The sequence below is a fragment of the Stomoxys calcitrans genome, chromosome 2 (assembly GCF_963082655.1).
Source record: "Stomoxys calcitrans chromosome 2, idStoCalc2.1, whole genome shotgun sequence".
In the NCBI taxonomy this organism is placed as follows: domain Eukaryota; kingdom Metazoa; phylum Arthropoda; class Insecta; order Diptera; family Muscidae; genus Stomoxys; species Stomoxys calcitrans.
The window spans coordinates 132,349,799-132,365,603 of record NC_081553.1 but is presented as its reverse complement, the minus strand read 5'-3'; the positions used below and the strand labels follow the sequence as shown (position 1 = coordinate 132,365,603).

General features: G+C 37.1%; 1 protein-coding gene across 1 annotated transcript; it reads left to right on the top strand.

The window, feature by feature from the left end:
* Positions 1-1,987: 1,987 nt before the first annotated feature.
* Positions 1,988-11,318, top strand: LOC106087940 (NADP-dependent malic enzyme). The gene is made up of 4 exons (XM_013253161.2): positions 1,988-2,383; positions 9,429-9,764; positions 9,829-10,990; positions 11,084-11,318. Exons 1-4 carry the CDS (start codon positions 2,159-2,161, stop codon positions 11,200-11,202), a joined length of 1,842 nt encoding a protein of 613 aa, XP_013108615.2. The 5' UTR covers positions 1,988-2,158; the 3' UTR covers positions 11,203-11,318.
* The last annotated feature ends 4,487 nt before the right edge of the window (positions 11,319-15,805 follow it).

The following is a 15,805-nucleotide window of genomic DNA, read 5'->3' as shown; positions in this document are numbered from 1 at the left end:
CATCCGATTTTGATGAAATTGCAACAGTGCGTTTTGGTACCCCTCTTAACCTTTTGGTTGAACGTCGTCCAGATTGGGCCATATAGGGAATGTGGACCAGATTGGACTATTAGGTACTGAGTACAACAAAAAGGTTAAGATGGGTACCAGAAATCAAACTTTAATTCTATTTCATAGGAAATAGAATTAAAGTTTGATTTTGTGTTATTAGCTAATATTGAAAGGAGAAAACAGTGTTTTATTCGAACAATAGTAATGTGTATGAATGCGTAGAGCGTCTGCTTTGAAAACGAAAGGTTCTTTGTTCAACTCTCGGCTGTAAAGAAGGTAAAGTTTTAATTTCATTTATAATTTGAATTATTCATATAAAATGTATCTTCTTCAAAGAAACTGAGAATTGAGAACGTGGTGATGGGAAATGGCGCGAATATGTTTGTGTCTAAGTAGTTATTTTTAGCAACGTTCAACTAAGATAATATGTATTTTTTTTTGAAAACTTTTATGCTTAGGCATAAGTACTTATTTTTGAACTATTGGTATGCTTGTGCGGAAGGACTTTCCTCCTAAGACATCACCATGTAAAAGTAATTAGAAACGATGCCTAAAAATAAGTATTTATTAGTGTTTGAATGAGCTAACCTTTCTGGTTATTTCTCGGTGTGTTCTGGTAGACCCCTACCCATTCCTGTCAGATATGGTCCAGATCGGACCATAATTGGATATAGCTGCTATATAGACCGATCTCTCCATATATTGTAATGAGCCTATAAAAGGAGCATTTTTCATCCTATTTCCTAAAATTAAAAATATTTTTTAATTTTAATAATGACGCAGTATTTCCCTCCTAGAGCTCCTAAGTGGTGTGGCTTTGCGGCAAGCCATTCGGACTCGCCAATAAAATGCAGGTCCCTTATCATTAAGCTTAACCTTATAACGGGCGGTACTAATGGGGATAATTTTTATCAATACCAAGGTTATATGGGTTGCCCAAAAAGTAATTGCGGATTTTTTAAAAGAAAGTAAATGAATTTTTAATAAAACTTAGAATAAACTTTAATCAAATATACTTTTTTACACTTTTTTTCTAAAGCAAGCTAAAAGTAACAGCTGATAACTGACAGAAGAAAGAATGCAATTACAGAGTCACAAGCTGTGAAAAAATTTGTCAACGCCGACTATATAAAAAATCCGCAATTATTTTTTGGGCAACCCAATAATTATTATTTTTGTATATTATTAAAATAAGTGCTTATTCTTGAGCTTCATCGAATGTTGTATGTAATGACATTCGTACTACCGGTAACACAGATGGTATTGATATCGATAACTCGTTATATTTTAGCAGCTAGTAAATCTAAGGATAATGAGTTATCCATTACTTTACATGCCAAATATAATGACAAATACTTACCAAGCTCTTGCTGGGAGAGTGTGATTTGGCCCATTTATAATCGCAATGGGCCTGCTGCAATTTGTGCAAAATTTGAACCGGATAGATTTTCGTTCGGAAGATGTATGGAAAAAAGGATCGATATCGCTAGATCGATTTTGATTGTCATTGCGATAGTGAATGTTTATTCTTTATGGAGCATTAGATCAATATGTCAGGCAGGCCAAAGCGGCGATGGGGTTAGCTGCCTGTATATGACGTTAAACACGTCATCGCCTTACTAATGGCGACATTTGTGAGGTGCCGTCCTGCGGCACTCCATTTGTACTCAGCAATAGCAAACAGGTCCCTTATCATTCAGCTTAAACTTAAATCGGACGTACTCATTGGTTTGAGCGTTGTCCGAGCAAATTTCCATTTTATCGACGGCATGACGAACTAAGTATACCTTCCATTCTAAAGTGGAGGGTATAAAAAAAAATCGTACGACAGTCTGTTAACAACAATCAAAATAATCATGCTGCTTTTTTCAATGTATGTTGAGCGTAGTTTGCCCGCCGACAATCAAACAGTAGTTGGATCGTGTATAGTACAAATGTTGTACACTATGAAGATTAGCGCGGTGTTAAATAAAATAGCAAAGCCCTAGATGGTTCATTGCTCAGTGCAACGTCTATAAGGGAACACAATCAAAAATTGTTGTCTAAACTGGAATCGTTTTCATTTGAAAAAATTAAATGTTAAAAAATTTATAACTGCGAAATCTTTATGAATATATGCCACAAAAGCTGGCGTAATTGTTCAACGTTATTAGTACGAGACCTAAAGCAAATTAAAAAGTGTCTTCATCTTTCAATTATGGATTATTACAATGGAAATCCTTTGAACAATGGACCTCGTGACCGACTTGGCTTATGGGGTACGGAGGGTGATAATGAGGTGCCCGGCAGCGTGACAGGACTTGAACGTTTGCAGAATAAGAAGTACAATAAGGTGAGTGAAGTTAAAGGGATAAAACAAATATTTAATGGTTGTGGTATCATAATGGGACACACACGGGTGTAGGGCATGTGGGAAAGATGATCAGACGTTGAAGCATTTCCTATGTCATTGCCCGTCATTGTGGTGAAGATGTTGGCACGCTTTTTGACCTCATCTATTAAGAATATTACGGAGCTGAAACTAGTGGGAAGTCTGCTAAATTATTATGTGAATGTGAATTACATACATATATCCTGCTTAAAAGAGATTGTTGATATTTGACACATATAGACTTGCCAGATGCTCAAAATAATATGTTTAAATACCCTATACTTAATGTAAAGATTGGTCAAGATTCTTCAGAAGAAAAACCAATTAGTGTGCTTTTTATAATATATATATATATATATATATATATATATATATATATATATATATATATATATTGGAGGCAATAACTTAAACGCACTACACCGACGCAAAAACAAAAATGATTCATTGTAGTCAAAAATTAAATCGGTGTTTTCGCTATACGGTTTTTCAGAGAAAAAAAATCGTATGTGAACCATACTTGGATCAAGTGTATATAGAAAAAAAATTTTGCCATTTATTATTATTTTGTTATTAACCCAAAATATTAGTAACTTTTTGTAAATGTTTAATAAATACTGTTTGTAGGCGCATTTTACCAATATCTGGCAAACATTTTTTAATACACATTTTATCAATATTGTTGTGACGTCTTTTTCTGCGTATGAAGGGCTAGTATGAGCCATAAATTCAATTTATATAAAAATTGAGTGAAAATGTGGTGAGTTCAGTGCTATCTAGAAATAAAATCAGGAGATTTGCATGTATAGGAGTTTCAAACTTAACATGCATATGGACAAGAAGGTTTTAAATATCAAGTTTCCTCTTGGGGCTTTATTTTCAAAGGCAGTTACGTGAGACAGTTACAACAGACTAACAGAATACGAATACCGTTAAATCGTCTTCGATTTTTATGACCATCAAAATTATTGGTACATTCATATACGGTGGAGACCACGTTGGCGCAGAGGTTAGCATCGCCGCCTACGCCGCCGAACGCTTGAACATCACACAAATTTTTAGCATTGGTTATCCCTGCCATGTTAGGTTAGTTTAGGTTAGGTTGAAAAAAGGGTGCAGATATTAATCCGCCCCATGCCACTATAGACATACACCTAAGTCTGTAATCGGCTTGTTGTGCGCTCTAAAAAACTATAAAGTAATCTCTAAAAAGAAAATTTTAAGTTAGGAATTCCGTTGTACTTACAAAATCCTTAATTGTTTTCAATGCCATTCCCCTAAGTTGGTTCATGTCTGATATTGTGTCTCCACCTAAGTACCGGTATGACATCATCATCTTCCCCGCATCCTGCCATATAAAAACTTCTCTATTAAGTGGTGTCGCTATGCGGCACGCCGTTCGAACTTGGCATACAAAAAGAGGGCCCCTTATCATTGAGCTTAAATTTTTGATAGGACTGCACTCACTGATATGAGAGAAATATCCCCTGCTCCTTAATGGAATGTTCATGGGAAATTTATTATTATTATACATATACGGTGAGCATCTAAGTAGCGTGCACAAAAGCACTTGTTTTAAAAAAGTTTGTATTTAGCCTTTAAATTTACTATTTATACGAAATAGGAAAATAAATTTACTTTCTAAAACAAGGTTGTATTAAGCGATGAAAGTAAATTTGTGTGTAAAGCTGGTGTTACATATGTATCATGTTTTTTTTTTCAAAAGTGGCAACCCCGAAAGTTGCAGACGTTTGACAAGTACGAAAAATTTAATAAGAAAAATGGATTGGGTCATGCATGTAGACACACGTCTATAAAAAAAATTACAACACTTATGAAAATACATGCCGATTAGAGCGCGCTCTATTCGTATTTGACTGAAAGTCAAATAAGGAAAGTCTTGTAGATGCAGAAAGTTACAGCATTTATCTAAAGCACATGTCGTGTAATAGCGCATTAAACATGGTTTTTGTATGCTTTCCGATTTGTATGACATTTTGAAGATTGTGTTTTGCTATGACTTCAAATATCTATGCTATATAATCGATACATAACCTGGCACAGCTTCATAAATACATACATACATACATAAATTATTTGATTTCTTGAGACCTTGGAGATTACAATTATTATCCGATTTGCTTCTGATGTAAGGTTACCACCTCCAACAGATATTCTTAAATGGTTCAAATCGGTCAAGTGTCTTCTAGGTAAATGCATGTCGTATGAAACTGTTAAGAACTCGATCAGTGGTCGAAGGTATATAAGATCCGGCGTGGCCGAATTTAACTCGTCTTTTCTTGCCTTGTGAGCATGTTCGCATATCGCACCGTATGCGTAGGTGCTAAATTATTCAGTAATACAGCGACATAAAATTTTCATCATCGCCTAATTGATTTTTATATAAAGATAATAATGCCCCCTGAAACTCAATAAATTTAGTGACTCTGTTTTTGAATGTTTAAAAAAAAAAAAAACTAGATAGGACATTCGTTCATTATCATTCAAATCTAGGCGTCATCACTTTTTTATTCTATTATTGCAATTGCATATAAAGTTATCATCATTGAGCTGGTCATGTTCATCGCATTTCATTTGAAGGGGTGTGGTATGTAAATGAAATGCTAGACAAGATGAACTTTGTGCTTATCGGACAAAGTTATGCTTGAATTAAATGATGTTTTTTCCGTCTAAATTTTTGTATTAATTTTCTTTAGCCCGAGATTTATTAGAAGATCGACAGCTGTGAAAATCATCTGTTGTCGGTCAAAAATTATCACTAATTAATTAGTCATTCGATCAACATCTGTCATGCATAGGGAATTTGTAGGTAAAATGTATAAAACAATTTAAAATTCATTTGTTAAATATTTACACTGTGTAATGCTCAGTTAACATGGCACATCATGATGCGTGATCATTGTAATAGAATTGGTAAAATAAGGGCGTATGCGATGTGCCGTTATTTTAAATTGATTTATCGAATCTAAATTGATTTATCGAAATCGATGTGTGTGTCTTTTACAGAAACTCTAACCTTCGAGAACGCAATTCTTTTTCGCATGCTGAGTTTTGTTAGAACTTCCAATCTTCAGACACGGTTGCCAGTATTTGTCCGCCCCTTGTCCGCAAATTTCGAACCCTTTGTCCCCAAAAAACCCCCAATTACAAGTGAATACTATTGGGTTGCCCAAAAAGTAATTGCGGATTTTTCATATAGTCGGCGTTGGCAATTTTTTTCACAGCTTGTGACTCTGTAATCAGCTGTTACTTTTAGCTTGCTTAGAAAAAAGTGTCTAAAAAGGTATATTTGATTAAAGTTCATTCTAAGTTTTATTAAAAATGCATTTACTTTCTTTTAAAAAATCCGCAATTACTTTTTGGGCAACCCAATACAACCAACTATGGATGTGTGTCACGTGAAAGCACTGATATATTGTATAAGTTCTAAAAAATGCACAGCGTTATAGGGTCTGTTTTTCAGCATTGTATATTCGATGTAAATCAGATGTACTGGAAAGATAACCATTTTCAAGTTGAACTAGAACGGTTGTTATCGTTATCATGCAATAATAGTCGATAACGCGTGTTTCGCGCTGTTTTGCATAAAAACAGGAACGTAATATTTGTGATACAGTTACTTTATTTTATTTTTATCTTATCCAATGCATATGACTGTTCTACATAGAATTTCAGTGCAAAGATGTCCTGCATAGTTATCGATAGCATGCAATTACAGATAATAATAACCAGTTAATAGTGACATGCACTATATGGTAGTGAAATAAAACACAACAAGTATTACTTTGTTTAAATTGTACCGACTTATGTTATCTAAATATTTATCAAAAATGGATGTAGAAAATGTTGTAGTAGAGGTAAAAATAACATTTTGAACAGAAAATGCCTACCCTAAAAATCCCAAATTTTTGCTCAGAATCCCAAGTCAAAAATGTGGCCCCCATTTGCGAAAATTAATCTCGATTTCGGGAAGAAACACCCAATACTGGCAACACTGCCTTCAGTCTATCAGCATAGTTTCCCATCAAACAAACAACAAAATATTGAGTTCACTATCTGTCAAAATCTGTGATTAATGCAACTCTGATTTTGAGTATGTTACTAGTTCGCGCCATTTTTCGTTGTTTGTGTGTGGTATGGTTCTTAACTATTATACACACACAACAAAAACAGATAGTGCACATCGCGAGAAAAAATTTTACTCAGCTGTTTACGGTACACTACCTGGTGCTTCTGTTGTACCTGTTATAGCGAGCACGATCATGGTTGAATTAAAATTGCCAATTAAAATTGAATTATCCAACTGCAGAGTTGTATTCAAATCCCATTAGAATGTCAAATGCTTGGTTTGGATTTTAAAATTTTTTCACATTTTATTATAAATTAATTGATTCAATTTATAATTTTCTGTACTACAGTTCCTAGCATATCTCCGTGGCACGTTGAGAGATCTGCGACAGTCGAGGTCTGTTTCCGAATTCAGAAATACGTTCTCTAGACATTTAATAGCTGCCTGACTGTCTGAGAAGAAATTTATGTCAACCGTCGCTTCTATATTATAACTTAGTGTCTGCTTGACACTACAGTGATAGAGAAAACTTCTTGTCAAGACAAGTCTGGTTCTTCAGAGTACACCCCAAAGCAAATATGGACTTCCAGTCAGGAATTGTCCGCATATAAGTCTACGTATCTTTTATTACCAGGTATACTGTAGCTCCAATTAGCTCCTTTAGGTATAGTGGTACATTTGTCATTTTATCGAATAGCGGCTCAGACAATATTTAGTCCACGATGCCCTCATATATGGTATTGTATCAAGGATAAAACAGTATCCATCCATTAGCCCCGACCAAGAATTGAATAGTAGGTGGACTTTTGGAGTACCGTTTACCAGACTATAATATCATACAGCTTTATAAATCTGACAAATGCAGTATACAGCCAGTGGATGATTAGTTGTTTAAAACCCCCCAAATTTTGTGTATAGGGCAAGAGTTGCCATATGACGTCAAATGAAACCAGTACACTCTGTGTCAGCCATTTGATGTGAAAACAGAACACTTGACATATGTAAGCCACTTGTAACACCTATACAGAGTTGCAAATTGATAAGGATTGTGTGGCGGGCTTCTAGCTAATTTACACATCAATACATGAACAGCAAAACTGGTATATTTTTTCTTGATAACCTCTTGATACACTTGTATTGCATGTGAAAATTGTCAAAAGGTTTACCTGTATCTCATGATTAGTTTTGTTTTCGTTAAAAATGCGATTGCTTTGCCTGTAGTCTCAAAGTACAATTTACAGCCACTTATTTTTTTTAATCTGGATAGAGGAATTTTTATAACTCGTCATTTCAAATGTTTACATGTTTTCGAAATGGACTGGAAACCAGCGATGTTCAGCCTCTTACGGTAACGTTGATGGCAAGTCACACGTTTTCTTATTCTCTTTATATCATTCGTTGTCGAGCCAGTAACGAATGAACAGGCGCAGGGGTGTACGCATCTTTTTCTGTTTTTATTTTAAAAACAATGACTTTTGTTGATTAAAACCTTGGAAGATATTAACAAGTAATTAATATTTTTTATTTTATGTTTACTTTTGCAAAACACTAATCATTCAGTTAAAAAAAATGATTTTTTACATAATGAGAGAATAAAAAATACTAAATGCCTTAATGCGAGTATCACATACAGTCACATTTTCATGCACATTTCGCCTAACATTCAAAGTCTAAAATGGGAAATAGTATTAAATGAGGATAGACGTGTTAGTAAAGTGGCAGTATGGAATTAGACGCACTTAGATATATTTTGTCTAATTTTAAGGGATCTTCTTTACCACAATTTTGCGTTTTCGAAAATTAGGGAAAGGGGGAGCCGTTACCCCAATTTTCAAAATGCAGATCTCCGATATGGGTGCACTGATGTGTGCGAAGTTTTGTGATAACCTTAAAACGCGAAATTGGTACAAACTTTGAGGTAAAAAAAGTTGGGGGAATGCCCCACCCAAAATCCATCCATGTTTATCGATTGAGGCAATATGGGTGTCAAATAAAAGGTATTTAAGAGTAGTGTACGAATTTGAAATAAAAATTTGGAGGCACCCCACATACAAAACACTCTTAAACTGGTCATGTAAACCGATCACGACAAAATGAGATTCCAATTAATGATCAAATTTGGAACTTAGTGCCGGAAGTAGAGTAGAAAGTAGGGAGTAGAGAAAATGTCTTGCACCCAAAATTTGGCGTGAAAATAAGACAGGAAATAAAGCGAGTCTTTTATATTGTAGATCTAAGATGGGTCTATGGCAATGAATGGAGTGATCCTTTTGGTACCTGCAAAAAGCAAATATTAGTGAACAATCTTCATTCAAACAGCCTTTTCAGGTTGTAGCGAAACTCTCTGCGCCAACTAATACTCGTAATCTCTAAGAATTAAATTATATAGTTATTTTTATAGACTCTTTCTGAATTTGTATTATTGTTATATTTTTAAAACGAAATCCAATAGGTATAAAAAAATCACCTCCTACGCAGTACGAGAGTTCATTATTTTGTTTCTGTATATAATTATATCTTCAACACAATATTTGGAGTTCATTGCACATATAAACGCATTAAAAAGGATTCAAATAAATCTAGACATAAACTTAAACACTGAATAAATTAACGAGATCTTAAACTTAGGTTCTTTAAACCCATTACAATATAATATGCAAGTTTCTTATATATTAACGGTTTTTGCATCTAAGCGTAATTCAAATACTTCATTGAAGTCTATTTGGGCAAAAATTCTAAATACTTGAGCGATCAAGTCTATTAGGAAAGAAGACAATTTCAAAAAGAGATCAAGTCCATTCAACGCAGACATAGGTACAAGTGTATTAAAATATTTCTTTAAATTGCTTTGAAACTTTTATTATTTGCGAGAGTGTTTTGGAATATTTGAATCCTGAACTGTCTCTTTATTTTCAGGGACTAGCTTTTTCAATAGAAGAACGTCAGCTTCTGGGAATACATGGTCTCTTGCCAGCCGTAATAAAAACAGAAAAACAACAAGTGGAGCATTGTCTGCTCTTATTGGACAGACTAAGTAACGATCTTGATAAATTTATGTATTTGAACAGTCTAGCTGAGCGAAATGAGCGCTTATTTTACATGGTCCTTACGGCGGACGTTGCCAAAATGATGCCCTTGGTATATACACCTACAGTGGGTTTGGCTTGTCAAAAATACAGTTTGATATACCAATACCCAAAGGGTTTATATATAAACATAAAGGATAAGGGTCATGTTTACGATATACTGAAGGTAAGAGCACAGCCTTAACCAAATGAATAACAGATGGCTAATTTTTTGTAAACACATTTTGTAGAATTGGCCAGAAACCGATGTAAGAGCTGTTGTAGTAACCGATGGTGAACGGATTCTGGGCTTGGGAGATTTAGGAGCTAACGGCATGGGTATTCCGGTGGGCAAATTGGCGTTGTACACCGCATTGGCAGGAATAAAGCCAAATCAATGCCTACCCGTTACATTGGATGTTGGTACGAACACAGAGTCGCTGTTGAAGGATCCCCTCTATATTGGATTGCGTCGCCCACGCACTCGGGGACCAGATTACGACGAGTTCCTTGATGAATTCATGTATGCTGTTAAGCGTCGTTATGGACAAAATTGTCTTATACAATTCGAGGACTTTGCTAATGCCAACGCTTTCAACCTTTTAGCCAGGTACAGAGAAGATTTCTGTACATTCAACGACGATATTCAGGGCACTGCTTCTGTTGCTGTGGGAGGTCTTATGTCTTCTTTGAAAATTAAAAAAACTAAATTGAAGGATAACAACATTTTATTCTTTGGCGCTGGAGAAGCAGCTCTAGGCATAGCCAACCTCTGCCTGATGGCTCTAATTAGAGAGGGTCTTTCTAAGACTGAGGCAAAGAAGCGCATTTGGTTGGTCGATAGTAAAGGTCTCATAGTACAAAACCGCCCCGCCGGCGGAATAACAGAGCACAAACAACATTTTGCTCAAGAGCATGCCCCTGTTAATTCACTACGCGAAGCAGTAAAAACCATTAAACCATCAGTCTTGATTGGCGCATCGGCTATTGGAGGAGCATTTACCAAAGAAATTCTGGAAATGATGGGAGAATTTAATCCATCGCCCATCATATTTGCCTTGTCAAACCCGACCAGTAAAGCAGAATGTACTGCTGAACAGGCCTACCAATACACCAAAGGAAAATGTATATTTGCCTCCGGTTCCCCTTTCGATCCCGTCGAATACAATGGTAAAACCTTCTATCCCGGCCAAGGAAACAATTCATATATCTTTCCTGGCATTGCCTTGGGTGTTCTCTGCGCCGGCATGTTGACCATACCGGAGGAGGTGTTCCTTATATCAGCCGAAAGTTTAGCTAAGCAGTGTACAATAGAAGATTTGGCCAAAGGATCACTGTATCCGCCCCTGGATCGAATAACAGAGTGCTCAATAGAAATTGCGGCCGATATAATGCACTACGCGTATAAGAATGGTGAGTGTTATATAGCGTACATGAGGACTTTGAGTATATGAATGGTTGCATTTTCTAATTAATTGAATTCCCTTACCACTTTCTTGTTTTCAGACCTAGCCACGGTACGCCCAGAACCTGCTGATAAGCGAGCATTCATTAAGTCACAAATGTATGATCTATCATATCCCTCTGCTGTTCCTAAAGTCTATTCATGGAATCAAAAATTATAAACTTTACCGCTTACTTATTTATGAAATGCCTTATGAATAGAAACAAATGAATTTTCATTGATTGTGATTCTAAAAAAACTTTTCATTTAACTATCTGTGTATGCATAAGAAACTTATTTTTATACCCTCCACCATAAGATGGGGGGTATACTAATTTCGTCATTCTGTTTGTAACTACTCGAAATATTCGTCTGAGACCCCATAAAGTATATATATTCTTGATCGTCGTGAAATTTTATGTCGATCTAGCCATGTCCGTCCGTCTGTCCGTCCGTCCGTCCGTCCGTCCGTCCGTCCGTCCGTCCGTCTGTCTGTCGAAAGCACGCTAACTTCCGAAGGAGTAAAGCTAGCCGCTTGAAATTTTGCACAAATACTTCTTATTAGTGTAGGTCGGTTGGTATTGTAAATGGGCCATATCGGTCCATGTTTTGATATAGCTGCCATATAAACCGATCTTGGGTCTTGACTTCTTGAGCCTCTAGAGTGCGCAATTCTTATCCGATTGGGATGAAATTTTGCACGACGTGTTTTGTTATAACATCCAACAACTGTGATAAGTATGGTTCAAATCGGTCCATAACCTGATATAGCTGCCATATAAACCGATCTTGGGTCTTGACTTCTTGAGCCTCTAGAGTGCGCAATTCTTATCCGATCAGAATGAATTTTTGCACGACGTGTTTTGTTACGATATCCAACAACTGTGCCAAGTATGGTTCAAATCGGTTCATAACCTGATATAGCTGTCATATAAACCGATCTTGGGTCTTGACTTCTTGAGCCTCTAGAGGGCGCAATTCTTATCCAATTTGAATGAATTTTGGCACGTAGTATTTTGTTATGATATCCAATAACTGTGCCAAATATGGTTCAAATCGGTTCATAACCTGATATAGCTGCCATATAAACCGATCTGGGATCTTGACTTCTTGAGCCTCTAGAGGTCGCAATTATTATCCGATTTGCCTGAAATTTTGTACGACGGATTCTCTCATGACCATTAACATACGTGTTTATTATGGTCTGAATCGGTTTATAGCCTGATATAGCTCCCATATAAATCGATCTCTCTATTTTACTTCTTGAGCCCACAAAGGGCGCAATTCTTATTCGAATTGGCTGACATTTTACACAGGTCTCCAACATATAATTTAATTGTGGTCCAAACCGGACCATATCTTGTTTTGCCTAAGAAGAGATGCCGGGAAAAGAACTCGACATATGCGATCCATGGTGGAGGGTATATAAGATTCGGCCCGGCCGAACTTAGCACGCTTTTACTTGTTAATAAATTACTGTATCTTTTTACATTCAGTGCGTTTGAAGTTCATATGAAGTTTGATCCCGTTGAAAAAAATTGGCACAAAATTTAAGATTTTTCCTTATTCGTAGGATTTTAAAAATGAAAACGAGCCAAAGATCCATAGCTTCAAAATAAAGATGTTATATTTTTTCAAGTTTTTTGCCTGTTAGGGCGAAAGTCATTAAATTTTACAATTTTTGTTTGTTTCTCTTTCGAGAAAAGCCATCAATACAACTTCCAACAGATGCACAGAATCATGTGTACCACGGAAGTAGTGTAATTGCCACAGAAAAAAAGTCTGTCATTACACAAAAACACATGCATTGGGAAAAAGTACAGCTAGTAGAAAGGGTTGTCGAGCGTGGTTAATGTGGTAATTGTATCACATCCGAAATTGATACGTTTCAAATACAACATACCAACAATCATTTTTTTAAGCTTACCACACTCTCAGAAAAAAGTTTACTGAAAATAGCAAACACTGTCTGCTGAATATTAGAAGTTAATTTTGTTGCTATTGTAGCAGTAGTTCTGCTATTACAGAAGTAGTTCTGCAATTTCAGAGCAGCAGGCTTACTGCTGAAAAGTCTGTTGTTTGCCGAAAATGACTGCTGCTCAATTATGAAGGGGATGTTAGAAGAAAAAGTAAAATACAAATGTAAATTTGTGTCTTAGTGGGTGTTTATACTCACCACTGATTGGATATTTCCATAATCTTTTTTCTTTAAATTTTGAAACAATAGGCCATGCCAGTCATATACACTCAACCAAATTTGTTATTCAAAACAGCAAAAATAAATTGGTCTTACCGGTTTGCATGCACCACCGTGTTTGTCTTCCAAAGACTTCTTTGGAGGACTCCTGGAGCTTCTTCATCCATTCTGACAACATGTCCTAGCCAACGCAGCCGTTGTATTTCGATGCGTGTTACTATGCTATCGCCGTCATACAGCTCATACAGCTCGTGGTTCATACGACGCCTATATTCTCCGCTAACGCAAACTGGTCCATATATTTTACGAAGAATCTTTTTCTCAAATACTCCAAGTACTACCTCATCTGCTTTCACAAGTACCCATGCTTCAGAACCATATAACAACACGGGTTATATCAGTGTCTTGTTTAGGGTAAGCTTCGTCTGTCGAGAGGTGGCATTGTTTCTAAACTGCTTACTTAGTACAAAGTAGCATCTGTTTGCCAGTATTATTCTTCGCTTTATCTCAAAACTTATGTCATTCGTTTCGGTTACGGCGGTGCCGAGGTAGATAAAGTTACCGACTGTTTCAAAGTTGTGGTTCCCAACTTTCTCCATTTTCTTTATCTACTCGTTTGTACAAGGCGTTTTGGGAGTTGAAACCATACATTTCGTCTTATCTCCATTTACTGCCAGACCCATTTTCACTGACTCTCTTTCGATTCTTTCAAAGGTAGCAGTTACTACTTCCGGTGACCGACCTATGATGTCGGTGTCGTCGGCATAGGCGAGTAGCATGTGTTCTCTTGTGATTAGTGTGCCATATCTTTTCGCATCTGTATCTCGTATAATCTTCTCCGGCAGGATATTAAAGAGATCACACGATAGACTGTCTCCTTGTCTGAAATCTCGTTTGGCATTAAATGGTTCGGAGAGATTCTTTCCTATTCTCACTAAGGAACGCGTATCACCAAGTGTCATACTGCAGAGAATTATTAATTTTGCAAGGATATCAAACTCAGACATGGCTTGGAATACCTTTGAACGTAAAGTGGTTTCGAAAGCAGCTTTGTAATCAACAAAGAGATGGTAGGTGTTGATTTATCCTTCTCTGGTCTTTTCCAGGATTTGGCGCAGTGTGAATATCTGGTCCAGGGCGGATTTACCAAGTCTACAGCCGCATTGATAGGGCCCAATTATCTCATTGACTTTAGGTCTTAATCTTACACACAGTACGCTCGAGAGTATCTTGTATTCTATGGGGAGGCACATTCCGGCTTGTCTCCTTTCTTGTGTATGGGACATAGTATGCTGAGGTTCCAGTCATCGGGTATGCGTTCTTCTGGCCTGATTGCGCAGATAAGATGATGCATACGCCTCTGGTCTTAAATAGTTCAGCGGGTAACCGGTCGGCTCCTGCTGCCTTGTTGTTCTTTAGTTGGGTCACTGCTACTGGGACCTCATTCTGACTAGGAGGTAAACATTCAATACCATCATCATTGATTGGTTCTGCGTTATATTCTTCGCCGCCAACGTCGGTTATTAGCAGTTGGGTAAAATGTTCTTTTCATATCCTCAGAATGCTATCTGTGTCAGTTACCAGATTTCCTCTTTGTCTCTGCAGGAGGATGTGCCTGCACCAAATAAATCGGTTTGATGTTTCATTCTTTGGTAGAATTTCCGGACTTAATTCTGACTCCTGTATATCTCAATTCCCTCACACTCACGTCTTTCCACTTTCTTTTTCTTTATGCGGAATAGACGTTTCTCCTCTCTCCTTTTCTCCCGATAGCTCTCCTTCATCTGGCGCGTTGCTACTGATTTCAGGGTTGCTCTGTACGTCGCATTCTTGGCTTCAGTAGCATCTCGACACTCTTGGTCGTACCATGGGCTTCTTGGGGAAGGCTTCCGGTACCCAAGTACCGATTTCGCGGCATTTTCCATGGAGTGGGCAATAGATTGCTACTGCGCCATTATATCATCGGAACAAGGAGTGCTTTCATCAAGCAGTTGGGTCAGTCGTGTGGAATATGCCGCTGCCATCTGTTGTGTTTGAAAGCTTTTGAATGTCCAGCTTCCGTGCAGTGTCAGATCAAAATTTCCTCGCCATGTTCAAACGGGTGCGAACCTTTGCTGCAACAAGGTAATGATCCGAATCTATATTCGCTCCACGGATTTATTGTACATCTAACACGCTGGATAAATGCCTTCCATCTATCACAACGTGATCTGCTCGTCTTTGTCTTCCGTCGGGGCATGGACACAAATAAGGCTGATGTTGAAGAACTTGGCTTTTATGCGGATTGTGGCTAGCCTCTAGAGTAAAGCTGGAGACAAGGTGTTTCAATATCCGACTAACCACAAATCCACAGCAAAATTCATGACTCGTGTTATGGCAGTTATAGTATAGTTCGTCACCGTTTAGTGTTGTAGTGACGCCATTCCCAGTCCATCGCACTTCCTGTAAGGCGGAAATAACTGCCTTATACTTCTATAATACATCCGCCAGCGCACACTGCACTTTCTCTATAAAGAGTGCGGACATTCCGCAAATCATAGTCCTTTTTTCGTTTGCGTGGGTCGTCGACGTTAGGGGGTCCAAAATA

What these genes read in the sequence shown, in the direction of transcription:
- LOC106087940 (XM_013253161.2), top strand. Translation starts at nt 2,159, where the DNA reads ATGAATATATGCCACAAAAGCTGGCGTAATTGTTCAACGTTATTAGTA. An exon ending in AGAATAAGAAGTACAATAAG is followed by an intron (nt 2,384 to 9,428) that starts GTGAGTGAAGTT and finishes CTTTATTTTCAG; the next exon opens with GGACTAGCTTTTTCAATAGA. An exon ending in GCACTACGCGTATAAGAATG is followed by an intron (nt 10,991 to 11,083) that starts GTGAGTGTTATA and finishes TCTTGTTTTCAG; the next exon opens with ACCTAGCCACGGTACGCCCA.